The sequence below is a fragment of the Elgaria multicarinata genome, chromosome 2 (assembly GCF_023053635.1).
Source record: "Elgaria multicarinata webbii isolate HBS135686 ecotype San Diego chromosome 2, rElgMul1.1.pri, whole genome shotgun sequence".
NCBI lineage: Eukaryota > Metazoa > Chordata > Lepidosauria > Squamata > Anguidae > Elgaria > Elgaria multicarinata.
The window spans coordinates 98880628-98903750 of NC_086172.1; the positions used below are offsets into that span (position 1 = coordinate 98880628).

Below are 23123 nucleotides of genomic sequence, written 5' to 3' on the forward strand. Positions count from 1 at the left end.
CTACCTTTCCCCTTAGGGAAGAAATAGATGGCAAGATTGGACACATCAGCCATATATTTGTTTTAAATTTGTTTCTGACAACTGTTTAGAAATGTTGGAGCCCCCAAGCTCTTGATAGGGTTGGCTGTTTACAGGTTAACTTTAAATCATTTTAGTATGATTATAGATTAATTATATCATCAGTGTAACAGTTTTCCCCACACACACTTAACATAGGCTACCATCCTAAACACAGTTGCTAGGAATTAAACTATTGAACTTACATCCAACAGTTGGATTTAATTCTGCATCATTTTCTAATTTTCAAGATGATATAAATTATCTCAGTTTTGGTGCTATTTCCTGATCTTTGATACATCTAGCATATATTCCATCTTTCACTTCCTCAAGACTATATAACTTCAAGAAGAGCCAGCCACAAAATTTTTGGTCTCTCTTCCTCTTGTGGGAAGATCAAGATGTGGATGAAAGATACCCACCCAGATGGATTTAGTTCCTCTTCATGCTACTTTAAAATGGGATGTGTTTGCTTGTGGTTTTTCACTCATTCATTGCTACATAGTGAGATGCAAAGCATGCAGTCTATTCTAGATAAAGCTTTACATTGTAAAGTTCTAGATAAAGCTTTACAATGTAACCCTATATGTGTCTACTGAGAAATAAGCCCCATTGAGTTGAATGGGATTAACTCCCAGGTAAGTGTGAATAGCTTTAGTAACTAGTTGATTAAATCGGATGACTGGTGAAGGCACATATGTGTCTAATTTTGTTTTAAAAATGGGTTTATTTTTGGTCCTGATGTGTTAATATAACAGGAAATGAGAAATAAAATAATTCTGGCCCTTTTAACAATAAGTGGTAACTGAAATATAATAACAGCTAGCCTAATGCAATTTTCAGTATTTACAAAAGGCATCTATAGTGACATTTGGGAAATATCCACACTATTTTAAATTTAGTTGATAAATCAGTTATCTATCTTTTAAGAGAGTAAACTAAAACATCTCTGATAATCTGACAACACTATTTCCAACTGAACACATTTTTGATGATTTTGTTGATTAAAAGAACTCCAGGCATGAACACCACCTTTTGGCTTCCCCAGTCCAATGTACAAAGATGTGCCACACATTATGGTGGTGATTAAAGGATTAAAAAGAGTGTAATAAGTTCATGGGCAATGTGTGCTTTTAACAGCTGTTAACTATGACAGTTATGGACTTCTAATTGAGCTTCTGTCTTTAGAAGCATCGTACCTCTGTTCTTAGTAGCACAGTCACTAGATGATAACAGTCACCTTAATCCACTACTTTTGATCTCTCAGAAGCATCTAGTTGGCTGCTTTTAATGGAATGCTTTGCTCAATTGACTTTAATTGCTGGATCAGACTGTTTTAAGTATTCCTCTGCCAATTTGGGCTATAACACAGTTTACTTTAAGACCACTTGTGTGTAGGCTTTACTGTAGGCTGGGGACTCGCACATTAGAATGCTCTTTCATACAAAAAGATCACTCTACATAGAAAGCCATCAGTCCAGGGAGAAAAGTTCTAGCTTAAAGTACTGAAATAATTAGCTTTCTGTGGGGAATGATTTATTTGGTGTGTGTTTTTCATGGAAGAGCATTCAATTGTGTGAGCTCCCACCTCCATTCTGAAGTGGCACAGCTCAAACATGCTTTCTGCATCCATGGGAACTGGGTATATGTAACATTCTTTTTGAAGCACTCGATAATGCAAATATACTGCATTTATCCAATTGTGGCCCTTTGCTCACAAAAGGCTCTTTGCTCCATCAGAGGTTTCTCTGAATAGAAGGGGCAGGAAAGTGATTTTTACTAGTTCTCCCTTTCTCCTGCAGCACCCTGAGCCACCTCATCTACTGTTTTTAAAGGGCCCTCCATCCCTCTGGGACAGATAAGGGTGTAGGAGGGATCTGCAGTATGGAGGGGAAACCAGAAAAAATTGCTTTCCTCCCTTCCGTTCAGCCCAATAATTCTTGTAGCATCAACAGAACTTCTTGTACCTTGGAGACATTGTTTTGTTCTTTAGCAGCAAACATTGTGCCACTACTTCTACTCATTGTGCAGTGTGAATGTTTCAACCGCTCCTTTTAAATGTTGATATAGTGCCATCTATGTACATGGCACTTTACAAAGAATGAGAAACTCCCAGGGGACTTCAATCTAGAAAATAGCCACAAGGAGACAACAGAGGAAGGGAGAAAAATGGAGGCAGTGGTAAATAGGTAAGAATATATGATTTATTTTAGCTACAGTGGGGCATTGGGCCTAGGAGGTTGTTCAAAAGCCCTCCATGCGTTATTCCACCACCCCTTTGGTTGATCAGTTACTTTCAAAGTATTGATGTTGTTTGAAACTACCAATAATTGGAATTCTTGGCGTTTAAAGGTAAAGGGCTCATCTACACCAAGCAGGCTATTCCAGTATGAAAGTGGTATATAAAAGGCAGGAGCCACACTACTGCTTTATAGCAATATTAAAGTGCACTGACAACTGTTGGGGCCCATTGACACATACCATATACAACTTTCATACCAATTTCATAGTGTTATGTCCTTCTTGGTGTAGATGTGTCATGGGCCCCAGCAGTTGTCAGTGTACTTCAGTACCACTGTACAGTAGTAGTGTAGTTCCTGCAGTGCACTTCAATACCACTATAAAGCAGGAGTGTGGCTCCTGCCTTTTACATACTACTTTCATACCACTTCCATAGTGAAATATCCTGCTTGGTGTAGATGAGCCCATAGTCACATTCCACTGGAACCCAGAGGTGGTTTTCATCCCTCTGAATTCTTTAGTTAACCACATTAGATTGTAAGCCTATGCGGCAGGGCCTTGCTATTTACTGTTTTACTCTGTACAGCACCATGTACATTGATGGTGCTATATAAATAAATAATAATAATAATAATAATAATAATAATAATAATAATAATAATCTTCTGGAAGTCTTACTGCTTCTTCAAATCTAGTATGTCAGGAAAAAATTGATACTTACACAGTTATTACTTTGCCAGGATTCTGAAATAAACATACTATGTAAGAATAATCTCTCTCTGTTGATAAGTATTTGAATTATTTCATTACTCTCAAGCATTAGAGCTTGTTGGTGTACCTTTTTAAAGAAAAGTTTTATATCTATTACATATACTGCCCTTTAATGTTCAAGCATTTGTTGACTGAAGCAAGGTATTTGGAATGTTTTTAAAGTGAAGTTTACAATCAATTAATGTGAATTTCTTACACATTTTGAAAGTACTTCAGATGTGAATATTAATAGTAGACAATCCTTTTTCAGTACAAAATGGTGGTGGATAGCTTTCTTATTTTAAAACTTTTAAAATTAAAGGTTACTACGGCTTTAAAGCTAACATTAGTTGGCCTTACTGTGTGTCTTGGATAAAATTTAAAGCAAAGGCAGGAAATAGAGACAGAATGAGTGCTTAGCTTTTGTAATAAAAAGAAATCGGAGCACCACACAGGGACTTGTTTCAGTTGTGCTGACAAGATCCCAAAACTATAACATGGAAAAATCATTACGTCCAGGAATTGAACTAAAAGTTGAGATTACTGTAAGTGAAGCTGCCTGGTGATAAAAATATACAGTGACCCATAAATAGTCTTTAATAGAGAATATTATGTGTTAGCCACTAGAATGTAATGTCTGCATAAATGCTTTAAGGCAGTGTTTCCCAGACTTATAGTTCAAGGTCATAATGCTTCCCCCACCCCTAAAATTAAATTGGAGGCACACTTTTCTCTGTACTTATAGAAAAATACACGTGAAGGCTCTGGGAAAACATTGGGCTTTCTAGGCAGTGGTGGTAATTCAGCCTGTCAGCTGTAACATGGGCTGTATTGGAGCATGCTGACACCTTTGATCCCTCCCTCAAGATGGTGTCATTGGTCATAGATGGTGTCATTGGTCAATCTATTGGTCATAGATTGGGCATAGATGCTAAAGAACAAAACAGTGATGGTGTCATTGGTCCATAAGCCCCTCCCTTCCCTGCACCAACTGGGTCTTGCTGCACTCAGGGTAATATAGCAGCATCATTTGTCAAGGGTCACTTCATACTGTCATAACCCACATTGGTGCTTAGTCCCCTCCCAGTTCATGTGTTTCCCAAGACATACTTCGGCTGATCGCATGCAGTTGGGAGGAGTGGGAAGCTTGGCTTCCACTTTTTGCTTAACCACAGTTTCTCGTGTTTTTTTATGAAATGAAACTGTGATTAACGTTATGGTTAGTTTAAAACAAGCAAACTTCAGAACTGCCAGCAAGATGGATTGAATCTCTGAGACCCCAAGCTTGATTTTCAACCTTACGTAAACACTGAAAAATTGGATTTGCTGTGATATTTATGGCGTTACGTGCAGATTCTTACTTGTCTAAATAGCTTGGCCATGCCAATATGCAGAAGTATGGTTTGTATGTGCAGTCTCTTTTTACAGTTCCAATTTCTGACCATAGGCCAATTTATCCTTTGCATCCATAATTTTAAGCTCTCTTTACATTTTTAAGGTGGTGATTTTTGTCTATAATAAGAACATAACAAGAGCCTTGCTTGATCTATGTAATCTAGCATTCTGTGCCCACAGTGGCAAACTAGATGCCCCAGTGCGCAAACCCACAAGCAGGACTTGAGTGCAATAGCACAATCCCTCATATCCCCCAGCAACTGATTTCCAGATACATGCTGTCTCTAACACTGGAGGTAATATAGCCATCTTGGCTAGTTATTAGTAGCTTTATCTTCCATGCATTTGTTAAACCTTTCCGTATTTACTTTCTCCACATCATGCACAATTTTATACACCTCTTTCATGTCCCCCTTTGCTCATCCTTTTTCTAAGGTTAAAAGCTCCAAACATAACCATTTCCTCATAGGAGTGGTGCTCCATCCCCTTGATCATTTTGGTCGCACTTTTCTGCAACTCTCCAGCTCTACAATATCATTTTTAAAGTGCTGTGACCAGAACTGTCTGCAGTAATCCAACCGTGGTCTCACCAAAGACTTGTATAAAGGCATTATGACATTGATCATTTTAGTTCTATTTCTTAATACTCCCCAACATGGAATTTGCCTTTACCACAGCAGCTGCACACTGGGTTGGGGTTTCCATTGAACTGTCCACCACAACCCTAATATCCCTTTCTAGATCAGTCACTGCCAGTTCTGACCCCATCAGCATCTATTTGAAATTAGGATTTTTTTAGCCCATGAGCATCACTTTATATTTGCTTACAGTGAACCACATTTGCCATTTTATTGGCCATTTCCTCGGGTTTGGGGAAATCTTTTTGGAGATCTTCACAATCCCTTTTTGTTTCAATTACCCTAAATAATTTGGTGACAAACCTGGTCACCTCACTGCTTGCTCCTAACTCCAAGGCATGCAGGGAGCTTGCACCTTGCTTGGAAACAGATCTGACTCCTGGGAGACTTCAGGGAGTGCAATTTTCTTGTTTTTAAGCAAAATTGCTGTTTGCTTGTTCGTTTTGCAAATTTAGTAGCAGTAGGGATCTGTGGGAGTTGCAAAAAGGCTATGGACATATGCTGGACAGGCTGCTGGTTCCTCATCCCTGGTGTAGGTAAACAATGACCTAATCTACACCAAGCAGGATTTTTCACTATGAAAGCGGTATATGGTATGTGTCAATGGGTCCCAACAGTTTTATATACCATTTTCATACCACTTTCATAGTGCAATATCCTGCTGGGTGTAGATTAGGCCAATGTCTGCAGGATCACCCCTATCCACGTACTTGTTTATACTCTGTAAGGTCTCTAAAAGGTTAGTGAGACATGAATTATCTTTGAAGAAGCCATGCTGAGTCTTGATAATTTTCTCTTTAATAATATTTTTTGCCAATTTACCTGGAACATATCTTAAGCTTACTAGCCTATAATTTCTTGGATCTCTCTCTCTCTCTCTTTAAAGTTGTAACATTGGCTACTTTATAGTCCTCTGGCACACAAGCCAATCTTCAGGGCATGTTATATATTTTTTCTTAAAAGTTAACAAATTTTACATTTGAGTTTTTAACAACCTATCAGATGGATAACATCAGGGACTGGTGATTTGTACTGCCACATTTTCTACTCCAGGCTTTTTAGAAGGTGAGATTTTTGCTCTTCTTTAAATAGACTTTGCACAATTGTGTTAGTTGGGCACCATGGTATCTATAATGAAAAGCATGGGAAATAAAAAAGAAGCTAATCACACCATCCAGTCAAATGTGTTTAAATAAGGACTTAAGTTTGTAGGAAATGAAGCAGTGGTCCTCCCAATCAGCCTCATGCAGTCTTGCCTAACCTGGTGCCCTCCAGATATTATGAACTACAACTCCCACAATCCTCAGCCTGCATGGCCAATGGCTGAGGGTTGTGGGAGCTGTAGTTCAACATATCTAGAGAATGCCAGGTGCAGACACAAGTGGTACAGCGCAGTGAAACCTGGTATATGCTTAACACCCGCTAGAATGTAGGAAGCTGGCTTATACCAGGTCATAATATTTGTTCATCTGCCCATTACTGTCTACACTGGCTGACATGGGTCTCCAAAGTCATGGGAAGAGGTCTTTACCACCATTCATCACCTGATCCTTTTATCTGGAGGTGGCAGGAATTCAACATGAGACCTTCTGCATGAAAGGCATGTGCCACACCACTCAGTTATGGTCCCTACCTAGAGTTCTTTAGAGTGTTTGCCAGCCTGCCAGGTTTGTACTAGTTTTTGTGCAGCTAAGAATTAGACCGGTCCTTGGATCTTAATCTAGGTCCATTTCAGTTATGCTTCAGGGCTGGTTTTTGGAATGGAAACTGCCTTGGGCATCCTGTGGGATGACCTCCTCTGAGTGAGAGACAGGGGAAGTGCAACCTCTGAGTGGCTTTCGGTATGATCGATCATGGTATCTTTCTGGATAGGCTGTCTGGCTTGGGCATGAGAGGTACTGCACTACAGTAATTCTGCTTCTACTTGGATGGTAAATTCCGGAAGATGGTGCTGATGGGTTATTGCTCTGTGCTTTGGCAGCTATGCTACGGGGTTTTACAGGGCTCTAATTTATTCCCCATGCTGATTAACATCTGTGTGAAACCACTGGAGGAGGTTACCAAGAGATGTAGATTGAGGTGTTACCAATATGCACAAAGCTTTATTTTTCCTTATCATTAAATCCATGTAAAGCAGTGGGTGTTTTGAATCTGTACCTGGGTGCTGTAGTGGACTGGATGATTGATACTCAATCCAGACAAAACATAGATACTGTTAGTGAATGACTCATCTGCTCTGCTGAGTAATGATCCACTTGTTCTAGGAGGGAATTGCGCACGCACGCACACACACACACACACACACACACCTTAAAGGATCAGCTTCATAGTATGGAGGAGCTCTTGGACCTGGCATTGTTACTGAAGGTACAGATGACCTTGGTGACATGGAGTACCTTTTATCAGATGATGATGGTGATTACATTTATATCCCACCTTTTCCCCTCTTGCAAGGAAACCAGGGTAACTGTAGTCCTGTTCCTCTCCCATTTTGTCCCCCGACAGCATGTGAAGTAGGTTAAGCTGAGAGTCAATGACTGGCCCAAAGTCACCCAGTGAGCCCCATGGCTGAGTGGGGGCTAGAATCCAGATCTCTCAAGTCCGAGTCCAAAACTCTAACCAGTACACCACACTGGCTGTCCAATATGCTAGCTAATATACCAACAACAACCCAATTGGATTACTGCAATGCATCATATGTAGGCTGTCTTTGAAAATGGTCTAGAAAATTCAGCTGGTACAAAATAGAGCAGTGAGACTGATAACAGGGACTGGTTGATATGACCATATTACTCTAGTGCTTTGTGATCTGTACTGGTTTCCTGGCTTCTTTCTGGTCCCAATTCAAATTGCTGGTATTAACTTTTAAAGCTGTAAAAGCCCAATGAAGTATCACCTGACACCTATGTTATGGTCTTTTTTGGCACCAGGTGAAGATCTTTGTATTCTCCCACACCATTTAGTTATTCAGTATTTTGTTTAAAAAAGTGTTACTGTGTTTTTAGTTGTCTACACTACTGCTGGCTTTTATTCTGTCTTTTAATCTGTTTTAACCTTTTAAAGGTTTTTGTGTTATGTTTAAAATATTGTTGTATTTTATGGTTTCATGTTTTGTGAAGTGCCTAGACAGCTTCAGTTATAGGGAAGGGTAGAAATGTAATAAATAAATAAAAAATACCCAAAGACATTTAATAAAAATGTTCATAAAAGGCTCACTAGAGAAACAAGCCTGTTGTAAGAAATCTAGGGGTAATCAAAATTGCACAGTAAACACATTAATGTGCAGTGCATTGCTATTCCAAGTATCAAGCAAGAGACATTCTCTTTCCAGAACAGTTGCTGACCACTTGTAGTGGTTTGCTTATTGTATTATAAACACTAGTTCAAGCAGAAAAATAGCAACTCATCTCTCTCTTTTTCTTTTCAAATAAGTAATGGAGAAAGGCCAAAGAAAGCAATTTCTACTGAGGCCATTTCATTGTTCCCAATGAAATGATCTCCGTTCATGCCTGCAGGAAGTGCACCACCTGTGAACAGAAGGCTTCCCAGTATGCATAACAGAGCCCTCCTCCTCCTCCAAAGAGTGCACAAATGGGCACCCAGCCCATGAAGCTCTTTTGGCATAGGCCAGTGTGCATTTTCATATTCCTTTCCAACTGCCCTCCCTCTGATTGGTCAAGGAACACTCAGGGAGTGGGTTGGATGGGAATATGGGAGCTGAGCCCAGGTCTGCCTTTCATCTGTATATCCTTCAAATTAAAAAAAGGAAAAAGAGGGCTCTGTTATGCCTTCTAGGAATTTCTCCTTGTATAGGCACTGTTCTGCAATAGAACAAGGTCAAGATCAATGTGCTTACGTATATCAAAACCATGATTATTGGACACACAAGCTAATGCCTGTCACATTGTATGGCTTTATGGAGATTGCAGGTTTTCTCCCAATACATTCAACTAATTTGTTCTGATTTGGTAAACGTGTGTAATAATCATAAATGATTTGCTTCTCCTTTTCCAACTTCAAATCCATTGTGAAGCTCCATGAAGACTGAAGTTCATGTGATTTTAAAATTGGAAATCCATTATAGTAATGCTGTAGGTAAAACCCAGTTCATATTATGAGCTGGGGAGAGCCAGGGATTAGGATTGTATGGTTTTCCAATCAAAAATAAGGGGAACCATGGAATCCTTTGAGGAAGAGGAGGCATTCCTCATCGTTGTGAAATAGGGAGCATTGGTTATATTCTGTGGAGCAAATGCTCTGTAATAAAGAATAATCTCAGACAAGTAAGGAATGTCTGGCAATCCTACCAGTGAAGAGAGATACAATATTTTGCTCTAATTCACTGCAATTATTTTGGCAAGGCTTTACCTACTGTCTCTTAATTCTGAAAAAAGGCCTCTATGGTACTGTTGGGCAGCACTGCTTAAAGAGGATATTAGCAATGTTGCATTTGCATACCTGTTAGCAGCTAGAAGGTAGAAACAATTTCATTAGAATTGTTACTTGGCTAAGGTGTTTGCTTGCACTTTTTTTTTTTTTTAAAAAAAGATGTCCATACTTCGGGGTGGGGTGGGTGGGGAAATAGTCTGCAGAAATATACATGTCACAGGAGACTTTTAAAAATGCTTTAACCTGGCAGTGCTTGAGAGAAACTAAATGATCTACAGTTCCTTATAAATAGTTGTAGAAAAATACTGAAGAGCTTCACTTTCACAGTCATTCCCAATTGTGCTGTACAATAATTTTATTTATGGGGGAGGGGTTGCCTCAGCCTTCCCAACTTGATGCTCTCTTGGACATCAGCTCCTATCAACCCCAGCCAGCATGGCCAAGGGTCAGAAATGCTGGGGGTTATAGTCCAAAACACCTGGGAACACCAGATTGGGGAAGGCTGGGGTAAACTATCGGTACAGAAGAGAATCATGTCTTAGAAGAAGCAGCCTGGTACGAGCAGTAATTTATTCTTTCATACAGTGATCCTCAACATATCATCATAAGCACTGTTGTTTATCCATCGATGTGTGTGCAAAATAGGGTGTGCCAAAAACTTTTGCATCAGATAACAACCATTAGGATTTTTTTTAAAAAGTGTGTGGTGGATTATAGAACCATTTCGTAAAGTTGGATGTTTTAAGCAGTGGATTTTGTTCTTGACCTTTGGTACACTTAGGAAAACATATAAGCCATAAGTAACGTCTGGTGTGATTTGACTGTACTTTGCCCTTATTTGAACAATATCTCAAAAGTTGTTAAATTGTAACTTAACATGAGCTGGTCACATAGAACAGCAGATTGGAAAAGTAAAATGTTGGGGAAAACATTTACAGTTGCACATTGTATGCAGGGAGACTATTGTATGCAGGGAGACTATAAAGCTTATTTCCTTTATGTGATGCTTCCCAAGGACATGTATTTGGGAAATAACAAAGCCCTATGAAGAGAGACTGAAACAACTGGGCATGTTTAGCCTGGAGAAGAGAAGATTGAGGGGAGACATGATAGCACTCTTCAAATACTTAAAAGGTTATCACACAGAGGAGGGCCAGGATCTCTTCTCGATCCTCCCAGAGTGCAGGACACAAAATAACGGGCTCAAGTTACAGGACGCCAGATTCTGGCTGGACATCAGGAAAAACTTCCTGACTGTTAGAGCAGTATGACAATGGAACCAGTTACCTAGGGAGGTTGTGGGCTCTCCCACACTAGAGGCATTCAAGAGGCAGCTGGACTACCATCTGTCAGGTATGCTTTAAGGTGGATTCCTGCATTGAGCAGGGGATTGGACTCGATGGCCTTGTAGGCCCCTTCCAACTCTGCTATTCTATGATTCTATGATTCTTTGGGAGCCAGATGATCTTTGGTTGTGTGGAAGAGCAACTTTACAGGAAGGTGAGTGATTTTGATCAGACAAACGGCAGGAAGGGGAAAGTTAAGCATCCCCTTCCCCTGCCACTCTTACCTCATTAAAACCGTCAAGGAATCAGAATTTCATAACTGAGCAGCAAGTGTAGTTTGCTCCTCTGTTAATGATTATTGAAGTAAAGATGTTATACAGAAGTTGTCAGCGTATAGCCCAGAGATCACAATTGGGTGATTGACAAGAATCCCAGCACTTATGACTTCAAGATCAATATGTTTACAACCTTTTTATAAGAAGAAAAATAGATGTCCAAATTGATTTAGTGCTTAAACATTTTAAAGCTACACTCTAGGAAACAGGAACAAACAATCTGTCACTGGAGAACTTAGATGATTGACCGCTTCTATTGTAGCTTTGCAAAATGTAGTTAGCACATGAAAGTGTTGCAACAGCAAAGTTTTATTTTAAAATTCTATTTTATAGTAACACAATCTGCTGGAATAATTTGGTCTAAAGATTTGCTGTTCTGCAACTTCCATAGTTTCATTGAGTCTTCTGTAAGATTCCTTGACAGCTGTACTTTTATTCAACTGTTACTGCGCCTCAAAGTTTTATAGATTATTCCTTGTGTTTTGTATCCAGGTGGCTTCTTAACTTGCAGTTTGTAAGGATTTGATTCTTGTCCTGAGCTGACACTAACTTGACCTATATCTGTCTCTTCCTAGATGTAACTTGCTTGGAAAATCTTGATAACATCCTTCAGATGAACCTCAGCCTAAGAGTATGCCATTAGGATATTCTGCTCTTTCTTCTTGGAACATGGGGGAAAAGGATGACAAGAAATGTAACCAAGCTGGCCAAATATTTGAAAACTTTGTCCAAGCCTCAACATGCAAAGGTACAATTCAGGCCTTTAATATTCTCACTCGTCAACTTGAACTAGATCCTCTGGACAACAGGAACTTTTATACAAAACTTAAATCAAAGGTGACCAGTTGGAAGGCCAAAGCTTTGTGGAACAAGCTAGATAAAAGAGCAAGCCATAAAGAATATAAGCGTGGAAAATCTTGTGTGAACACGAAGGTAAGGCAATAGACTTGGATTCTGAGGCTTTATTTTTAAGGTTATTTTCTTGGTTCTTTTTCCTCCTAAAGTAACATATCTGCATGACTTCATATGTTACTGACCACTTGCAAATGGTATCTGACATCCATCATTGGGGAGCATGCAACACTCATTGAATCTAATTATGCTTGTGCTAATCAGCATCGCCTTTGTGGTTTTATAACTTTTCTTGGTGTACCTCCCCTACTGGATAGCTAATCAGAACTCCTTTCCAGGGCTTACCACTCATACACACTGTCTGTCATAATATAAGGATTACATGAGCCTGTCTTCCAACATTGGAAACTTAGACTAGATGTGTTTTTGGATGTTTCAAATTACTTTAATCTTTACAGTGATGGAGCAAAGTGTAGCCACATGATCTTAACAAACTGAAAAGTTAATTTTGCTACATTAAAAACTCAGGTGCCTCTCTGCCTATTGTTACCTCATCTGTTCATCTTTGGAAGAGGCTTATCAGCACATTTTACATGTGCTGGGTTTTAAATTCAAACCCAGGAAAGGAAAGAGTGTGGGAAACGCTACTGACTGATATGAAGCCTCAGCAGGTTTGCAGTTTCCACTCTTAGCCTGAACAGGAGGTTATTAGTGAATGATCACCACCTAAAGAGAAGGGAAATATCTTGTCAAAAGTCTGAATCTATGGTGGGTGGGTTAAAAAGCTGTGACTTGATCTGCCAGCATAATGTTACCAATGTGAATAGGATGATACAAAGTATACAAGCCAAGCACATGGGATATGTTTTCAGGCTTAGAAAACTTGGATGGTATTTCTATCAATATCCTTCTCTGATTAGGGAAACTTTATTATACTTGTAATTAGCCGCTTGAGCTCTAAGCAGTGTATGTGGGATTATCCTGTTTTTGATCACAAAGAATGGTTCCTCATGATATAAATAAAAATGGAAACAGTGGACAAAACATGAAGAACTATTGAATGAATGAAACACAATTTTGGCTAATGTATTAGACATCTACCACTTTAATTATCACATAAAGACCCAGAATTGTTTTTACTGGTGTATCGGAATAGGCAGACAGCATATATGAACATGCTTAATCTGGGGAATGCAAATGAAAACACTGACTGTGGATTGCAGGCTTACTGTGGCTATCAAGCAAGCATTCCTTCCTTATGATTCATGGTCTGCTGTCAAAATATATCTATGGCATATGAGTGATAGGAAGCCCATCCAGACAAAAACAACTCCCTAGTGATTACTTTGACGTAATGCTGGTATTGGGAAGCTAAAACTACCAGCCTGTTAACCAGCAGCTTTAGTAGATCCTGAATGGTAAAATGGCATGCCAGCATATATGTAATTGCAGAGAAGCTGATGGGGTGCGTGTGTGTGTGTGTGTGTGTGTGTGTGTGTGTGTGAGAGAGAGAGAGAGAGAGAGAGAGAGAGAGAGAGAGAGAGAGAGAATGAATGAACGAACGAGCTTGTGATTTGGACAGGACTGATTTTTACTTCGGGTGCAAGAGGTCAGGGTGAAGCATTCATGCTTGAGTATGGCGAAGTCAGATTCAAATCCTTGTTTGGCCATGAAGATTACAGACTGGCCTTGCGCAAATCTCAGCCTAAATTGCCTTGCAACCTGATTTACTTTTCTCGCATTTGAGTCATTATGCTGTTAATCAAAATATATTGGGAAGCATCTTTGAAATAGGAAAAAAAATGGGTAAGAGGCATTTTTATGCATTGCACCTCAAATTAACATAAACTTGTGGTGGAGAATTACCTAAAGTGATTGTGCAGCTAAAACATTACTCGAAGTTGCTTTGAAGGAGATTAACTGAAATATAGCAAATAAGAGATGATATTCCATTTTGCACAAACTGATGCATTTTCAGAAAGTAGACATTCCTGCACTATAATATTTTTTTGTGTTTTCTTTGAGATATATCATTCAGAATTAAGCAGTGCAGAATACTATGTTATCCAAAACTAGCTTAACTCCTGTGTGTCTTCCTCTATTCCTGAAGAGTAGGATAAATAACATATTTTCATAAGAAATAAACATGATGCAGATATAAATATCCATCCCCTCTCATGTGTTTGAGAGAAAGGATGTATTATGTTGATAGTTCATTGAACTGGTCCCTATTTAGACATTTCACAAATTTTTGAAAAGAGCACCACTCAAAGGCTGGGTTCAGACAACAAGATAACCCACTCTCAAGGGTTGAGTATGGATTGTCATTGAACCTTGGGTGCTTGTTGAACCATGAGTTATTGTGTTTTCTGAAACTTGGTTTGTTTACCATGAACAACCCACAGTTCACAATTGAACATCAACCATGGGTTCTCTTCATGGATTGTTCCTCATGAAGTGCAGCTGGGTCCAGACAGCATGATCTCCCATGGTTCAACAACAATGACACACTCAACCCTTTGTATGAATCTAGCCATTCTGTATAAAACATTATGAATAATGTAAAATTGAGGATAAAAATGGTAAAACTGTACTTAAAAGCATAGTCCTTGGTTTCCAAACAGTAAAAGGGATTAAATAGTCAAGTGAGAGTCAAACTGGATGTTAACACTAATTGTATGATTAACAATATACAAGGTTATGTTATTATCCTATAAAGCCCTAAACAACTTGAGACTAGGATACCCAGCAGACTGCTTTCCCTTATACATCTCCAGACGACATTTACAATCATCAGAGGAGGCCCTGCTCATCATTCTAAGACGAACAGAGTGTCGTCATGAAGAACCTCGATGGTGGTTCGTCTTTGTAGCAGCACCTACCCTCTAGAAAACCCTCCGCCATGCGGTTCGAGAGGTGAAAAATATAACATCTTTCAAACGCCTCCCCAAAACACACATCTTTTTAGGCAAGCCTCCCCTGGATTATAACTTTCCCTGGTCTTATGTGATATTAAAAAAATATATTTTTAAGTTTTAAATTCTGACTTTATATATTGTGGTTTTAACTGTGAACTGCCCAGAGAGCCTTGGCTGTTGGGCAGTATCAATATATAATAAATAATAAAATAACAATATAATAATAAATGAAAATTACATCTGAATTTTAAAAACTTAATGCTAGATACAAAAGGTGGAGGTCTAACGTATCCTCCTCAGCCACAATCCTAGTGAAAATAGCCCTTGATGCTGAAGTTAGCCTTAGGGTAGGGGTGGGCTACTTGTAGCCCTCCACATCTTTTGGCCTGCAATTTCCATCTTGCTGTGCTGGATAAGGCTGATGGTAGTTGCAGGCCAAAAAAATTGGAGTGCTGCAAGTTGCCCACCCCTGCCTTAGAAGAAAACCTCCCAGTAGCTTTTTGGGGAAGCTTTTTCCCCCCTAAGGTTAATTGCAGGGTGATGGTTTTCTCAGAATCACAGCTAGATTGGGAAGAGTTAACTCACTCATTCCCACATGCAGCAATTCCAACAAAAATTGTGATGGAGGTACACCTATTATTAAATCTCTTTTTTAAAAATAAAATAAAAATCTAGACGTAGTTGCTGCCAGTTAGAGTAACATCTAGTTTGACCCTGAGTATATTTATAATTATAGGTTAAAAAGAAGAAGAATAGTGTTTAGTTTCCAACTTGTTGAAGGCTGTAGAGTAGACAACCTTGATTTTTGTCTGGCTAATTTATTATTTATTTAAAATAATTATATTTAAACTGGAGAACTCGAAAATCTCCATTTTAAATTGCATACACTTTGTTGTAGAGTTCCACCTGCTTAGGTGTAAAGAGGGTGGGGAAAAGCACTGTGCAAATGGGACCACTAAGGCTTCCGTTATTGCTGTGGCTTTCATGAGACCAGACTTCCTTGAATTATTCATATCCTGGACAGCTGGAATGAAGTAATGTTCATTCTCTTGTACTGCTCTGCAGGTCAAATGAAATGTTAGTTTAAAGACGTAGATAGTGGTTATGTCTTTCTTACTTAAAAGTAAGTGTGGGGAACCAAATCCAGTTTAGAACCCTAGTATGTGGGGGGTAGGAGGATTTTAACCCTTTGCTCCCCTTACTGTCATCCCAATCCAAAATGCCCTATCCTTTGCATGGCTGCAATTTGTATTGTCAAACAAGGATCCTTTTTTTGGTAATACAGATTGCAGGCACAGGTGGCATGATCCAGATTTGGACCACAGTGGGGGGGGGGCAAAAGGTTGAAAAGCCCCTTACTAGTGTGCTAATATTCCAATTCAGATCAGGTCCCACGCATTTACTTTTATTTATTATTTATTTATTGCATTTATATACTGCCCCATAGCCGAAGCTCTCTGGGCGGTTTGGCTAAGAAAAAGGTATACCTGCTAGCTTCGCCTTAAAGTTATGTTTAGTTTGACCCCGAGAGTGCCTTCCATGTGGTAAAAATGTACACTGTAGCAAAAGTATGTGGACTCCTTTCCTAGCCAAACTAGATTGCAAGTATTGTGTGAAGCTTACTCATGTCTGCTAGTGCAGTTAATTCTGTGCTGATCTCATAATTTCTTCTCCCTCCCCTCCACCGCGAGTCTTACTCAGGAGGTTTGGTCATGCTGAACAGTTAGAAAAGCTGCCCTGGGGAGAGAGAAAAAAATGTCCTGAGTTATTTCATTATATTCATTTTTCTTCAGCGTTAATTGCTTTTTAAGAAGTAGGTGAGCTATGATCCCTAAAAGAAGAAAAAAGCAATGAAGGGCCTTTTCTGTTTGTTGCTGATATTCGCTGACACAAGCTTGGCAGGTTGTTGTGGATCTTTCCAGATGAAGTGTGGGAGGGGAAGTGGGGTTGTGGGGGTGGGAAGAGAAGAGAAGCTCTTCAAGTAGTGCTAGCCTGATTCAAATTGAAAGCAGAATATCTTGTCCCAGTCAATGGATATGGCATAGTTAGGTATGTTGCAGCAGTGTGGCCTCATCAGAATTTCTTTTTGCCTTAGCAATGCCTGTGCTACCAAGCACTGGTGGAGCTTGGTAATTTTAGATCATGGACTTAATAGTCTTACAGGGAAGGGTGAGGTGGCCCAGGTGCTAACGTTGCTGCTTTCTGGGTAGTCATTTGTGGATCCTGGGTTGTAGGGCCCTGAGATCCAGTCTTAGTTGCAGCACTGCTACCAAACATGATGTATCAGTGACACAGGGCTCTCTTCATGGGTTGTTTGTGGTTAACAAACCCTATTAGTTAGCATGGCTGGATTCAGACAGCACAAGAACCCATGTTTCAACAGCAACCCACAGCTCAATGACAACCCACACTCAACCCTTAAATGTGGGTTATCGTATTGTATAAACTCTGTCATGGTAAGGTACTGAGGCATTGGCAGGTGTACTAGTGCTAAGTCCAGCTGTGCTATCTCTGGCCATTGTGTCTAAATAGAGATGACACTTATTTCTGTGAAAATGACTAGGGCAAAGCCATGGCTTAACTTCACAGGAAATGTGAAAGCAATTGACTTTTTAAAAAACATTGGCTAATACACACTTTGTAAGGGAAGAAAAAAAAGTCAACTCAGCTTGTCCAAACCAAACAGAGTATTTGGATGAGAACACAAAGTGAGATATTCTGAGAATAAAATTGACCCTAGATTATTGCTTGTCTTAAAGGCTGAGGCTGTTAAACTAGTTTCCTGTACACAACTGTTAAATGCAACAAATTATCGATTGTTCAGTTTTACTTTAATTTGCAACTTTAAAAAATCTTCTGACATCAGCAACTAATTGGGAATTTATATCCCAATTAGTCTTAATCACCCACATGTTTAGGGTTTTTTTAACGTTTTTTAATGCTTTATGTGTGTATGTTCTGTGTTTTAGAATTTTAAATTTTGTATACTTGTTTTTATCTCAATTTTAGAATTTCTGTAAACCACCCAGAGAGCCCTGGCTATGGGAGCGGTATATAAGTGTAATAAATAAATAAATAAATCAGTGTGCCTTTCATTGCTCCCTCCAGCTAATGTAAAAGTAGTTGTGTTTTTTAAATAGTGAAGATATACTAGACTACTGTTTTGTGACCTCTTCAGGGTAGGTTATTTACATGTTCAAGTTAAGTTCATCATTTGCTTACAGAGGTGTCTAAGGTCATTGGATAACCTCAAAAAATGTCAATATGACCACCTGCACACTTCAGTAATGATACAAAGGGGGAAATAATTTGTAGTCCCTTTTTATAAGATGAGGAGAACGATGTGAGTTCATAAAATAGGCTTATTGTGTTATTCTGTGTAAGCAGAAGGGTCCATGAAAACAGAAATGAAACTATGTTAATATTTATTGGAAAGGTGTTGGTTTTATTAAAATTCTAAATACAAAGTGCATGAAAGTTGAGGAAACACTGCACTTTGGGCATATTATTAAAAAGAACAGTCCCAAATAAAAAGTATGAAGGCAGATTTAAGCAAGTGTTTAAGCACGATGAAAACAAGCCACTTGTGCAAAAAGATGAGAGTTCATTGATGGAAAATGGATGCAGAATATATACATGCAAAGAAAGTTAGCACCACCTTCCAGCTAATCAAGCTCTCATAGCTGGACATCTATCAGGGACCCCATGATAGACGGAAGGCGTTCCTTTGAGCCACAGCAGGTTCTCCAGACCAGTCCCTTGGAGCCACTGCAGTTCCTCCTGAAGCGAAGCTGAAGAATGAAGCCTGTGCATTGGATCTTATAGGCTCGCCTCCTAGGTACCTGCCTCTCAGGAGCGGAGAGACTGCATCCCTCCCCCCCTCCCTCAGAAGAAGCAGGGGGCTCCCTCTTGCAGGTTCCCAAAGCATCTAAACTTGGGAAATTAATTGCCTTTTCTAGTGCCTTTTCAAGAAAAGCTCCCGGCACATCTTGAGATAAGACACTATGAGAGAAGGATGACATAACTATGAGAGAACTATCCAGGGAATGAGGCCTGCTGTTGTCAGCTAAAGCCTGCTAAAATCTACTCACTGTGTTAGGCTACACAGGACTCTTAGCAGCATTTTGGATCTCTGTGAAGTCTATATTCCTGCTCACTAATTAACTCACTACAACGTCATACTGAAGTAATCAAAAAGAAGATAGACTTGTAAAAGAGGTGTTGATATTACTTAGACTTTATGGCAGTGGTGCTGAAGTAATCAATTATGGAAGAAATCAATTAGGAGCCAGTTCCTAGCCAGCTAGTGAATAATCTGACTTACCATAGTTTGTCAGGCTCTACACTACTGAAGTTCACTCGCAACTGTTGGGGCCCATGACACATTCCATTTCAAAACGCTTTCAAAGTGTAATATCCTGCTTGGTGTAGATCTGGCCCTTGTCTCAAGCTCAGGACCCCTTAACATGTCCAAACTGGCCTGGTGACAAATATAGACTGAGCATTCCTAGGTTTGGCAGGGAAAATATTTGATAATTTCACTGGCCACGATTCAAATCTAGCAGTAACTTATAAGAAGATAGACTTATATAAGAGTTGCTGATATTTCTGAGACTGTAAATTATGGCAGGGGTGCTGAAATTATCTAAGCACCCCCATTATCACCCTCCTCTCTACTTTTCTTTTGGCATTTGGTAGATAGAAGGCCCATTAAGCCATGTGGACAAAAAGGCTTTCATGCAGGACAAAATTACACTACATTCATTTTTAATGTTTATATTGGCTCGTGAGTTGGTTTTTCTGCGTTCAGGGTTTTTTAAAAGGAGATAATTCTTGTTTAAGCAGGCATTGATGATGAAAAGTAATGTAAGAGACAAAATTCTCTGATAAGAGGACAACATACTTGCTTTCTGAAACACCTTGTTTTAAGATGTTAAATTACATCCGTGAGAGCAGCTTTTTCTGGCATTTGATTATTACCTAATGAGGTCACTACAGATCATGCATCAGATGCTTTGTAAGTATGTTGCTTTTAGCCTTCCAGTGCTATGATTGTGGAAGGCATTTAGCCAGTTTCAGACAGTTCAGCTAACTTTTGTTGGGGGTTGAAATGGAATTGCTTTTAAGAGAGTTATTCACATTGAAAATCTATTTCACTTTACAAAAGGTGTCCCAAGATGTTGCACAGGAAATATGCTATCGCTAGAAGGGGATGCAGTGATGCCTAATAGGAGAAGTAAGTAGTGGAGATGGGATAGCAGTGTTTCATGTCACAGTGAAGCTGCAGGAAACTTGAGGCTAAGTAGTAGACCTACCTTCCCCATCTTCAATTTCCATCAGCCCCAGCCAGCATGGTCAATGGTCAGAAATGCTGTGAGGGTGCAAGGTTGAAGGAGATCACTGGAAGGTTGAAAGAGATGATGTGGTCTTGACTGGAATGTTTAAGTGAGGAGAAAAGTGTCTTGATGAATCAAGATGGGGAGGCTGATTCAGAACTAAAGAACGGCATGACAACAGGGCAGAGAAAGACACTCAATTCTTTTGTTACTGGTAGGAGTCATAAACAGGGCTGTGGCATTACCCAGATAAATTTTAAAGGAAGTGATTGCTGTGTTGGGCTCCAGAAGCCTTGAATTTTGTACTTGTTCCATCTGTTGTCAGCTCCTCAAACAAGGCAGATAAAGGCAAAAACAATTTTAGACCCATTCTATAAATCAGTTAGAACTGATTCGTCCTACATTAGTCCATCAATTTCATCTTTTAGTGAGTGTTCTATGCATTTCTGTGTTTTAATATGTGTGGCACCTTGGGAGCCTTTCAAGTGTGGGCTGAATGAAGCTGTACTAGAATTTCAGGTTCTTAAGCAATGGATATACATTTCCATATACATACTGATATCAGTAATAGGATATCATTTGCCACTGAAACCTTGTGTATTTGTGTTAAGCTGTTTGGAAGGAAGTGTAGTCAAGCAAGATCCAGCGTAAGAGCTGAACATTTTGACAATGGCAAAACAGAAATGGCAATGAGATGGAACTAACTCCAAAGTAATCTGTTTTTGTTGGAAATATGGATTGTTGGATAATTGTTATGATTAGAGTGAAGCTGGGGAAGAGAGCTCTGTAAAACAAATGCACTTGCAGAGATTCTGTGATCATGAATGCTGATAAGACATGGTCTGCAGTTGTGGAATCTTTGTAAGTGCATTCAGCTGAATGTGCTTACAGTGTCATTTTCATGCAATCGGGCTCACAGGGGCAGGGATTACATGAGCACCCAGGTCTCCTTCCACACTTTTCCCTTGCACATGAGAAAAGGCTTTCTGTTCTTCTTGAAAGGACAATTGTCTCACTTAGTTTGCATAGTTTTGCCTAGAGGAAAGTTCCTAGAGATTAGACTCTCTTCAGGTGGGAAGAGATGTTTATTGCTTGGTTGTGGATTACTTAGCAGACCTCTTTATTGTCTCTCAAGAAGGCAGGAGTTCTTGGGAAACACAACAGGCAGTATGCCTATGTATACCAGTTACTAGGGAACATAGGCAGGAGGCAGCTGTTGCACTCATGTCCTGTTGTGGGTTTCCTGTGGGCAGCTGGTTGGACATTGTGTGAACAGAATGCTGGACTAGATTTTTATTTATTTTATTTATTGTTTATTACATTTTTATACCAACCAATAGCCAAAGCTTTCTGGGCGGTTCACAAAAATTAAAACCGTAATAAAACAACCAACAGTCTAAAAACACAAATACAAAATACAATATAAAAAGCACGACCAGGATAAAAACCATGCAGCAGAAATTGATATAAGATTAAAATACAGAATTAGAACAGTAAAATTTAGATTTAAGTTAAAATTAATTGTTAAAATACTGAGAGAATAAGAAGGTCTTCAGCTGGCGACAAAAGGAGTACAGTGTAGGCGCCAGGCGGACCTCTCTGGACCGCTGGTCTGATCCAACATGGGTCTTGTTATGTTTTTACCAGATTGTGGGAGGCTGTTGTACAGAATAGTGCTGTCTGTCTTTAATGTTCAGAAGTATGTGCCTATGGAGAATAAGTAGCATCATTGTTTAAGAGGGAAAGCAACTTCTTGGATTCCTGTTTTCCAGAGTTAGGAAGCAGTTGGACACCTTGAGAAGCATTTTGTCTGGAGTTGAAGAATGTTGTCATTACTAGGAGTGCCAGTTTTCTCTGATTAAAACCTGTCTGACCTGCCTCAGCATGTAAAATGCCACTTTATGTTCTTCTCACAAAAAAGACCTTGCTTTGCAATCCTCTCTGATGTAAGAGTTTCATTCTGTTCTTCCAAGTGTGTTGAAAGCCTTGTTTAAAATATACAGGTCTACTACTTCTCTGTGTGTGAGTTTTACAAGCTTTTAGAAAGAAAATTATAAACTACCAACTCTTTGATATATAGCAAGCGACATACAGAAACGTCCTTTGCCTAAGATGATGTCTGCTTATGGAAGAGGGATATGTCGCTAACTAGACCCTACTTGCCTTTAAGGATTTATGCATAGCTGTCTCCTCCCTCTGTCAGATTTCTCCCCAGCCCCCAATAAATACTTAAGCTTTTGTTTGTGCTGAACATGTTTTCAAGTTCAAAATATATGGAAGCTGCTGAAGGAAGTGTAATTTAATAAGCCCCAACTGTGCAAGTCCAGCTGTCAGATGCCTTTCAGATATTTTGGATTACAACTTCCATCAGCCCCAGCCACAACAGCCAATGATGTGGAATAATGGGAGGAACACCAGCAAAGGAAAGGCTGATGAAGGCATTACTTTGCTCAATGAAAGCTTTCACTTGGTATAACCTGAATGCAGAGAAGCCAGATTCTGGCTGATTGTTAGAGCAGTACAACAATGGAATCAGTTACCTAGGGAGGTTGTGGGCTCTCCCCCACTAGACGTATTCAAGAGGTAGCTGAACAACCATCTGTCAGTTATGCTGAGCGGAGGGTTGGACTCGATGGCTTTATAGGCCCCTTCCAACTCTACTATTCTATGATTCTATGAAAAACTTGTATACACTTTGCACTATTTATTTCCTAGAGAACTAGCTCTGAACAATGGATGGTTGTAGCAGATCAAATTCTAATTATACTGGATGTAAATTTGGTAAAACCCTCATAACAGGAAGCTGTAAAGTAGTATTGTAGCACTGTCAATTCTTCCTTAATGGAATAGACTGTTCTACCATCAAATGGGTTATCTTGTGCAAGGGGATGATATTCTTCATTTTATGGTATATCTGTACCAGGAG

General features: G+C 39.4%; 1 protein-coding gene across 3 annotated transcripts in view; it reads left to right on the forward strand.

Moving 5' to 3' along the window:
* MICAL2 (microtubule associated monooxygenase, calponin and LIM domain containing 2) overlaps window positions 1-23123 on the forward strand; it is a 162638-nt gene that overhangs the window by 22260 nt on the left and 117255 nt on the right. For all 3 annotated transcript variants that reach the window (XM_063117290.1, XM_063117291.1, XM_063117292.1), the window contains exon 2: window positions 11667-12024. In XM_063117290.1, the coding sequence (XP_062973360.1) occupies window positions 11725-12024 (300 nt within the window). In that variant the 5' untranslated portion in view covers window positions 11667-11724. The remainder of the gene's footprint in view (window positions 1-11666; window positions 12025-23123) is intronic.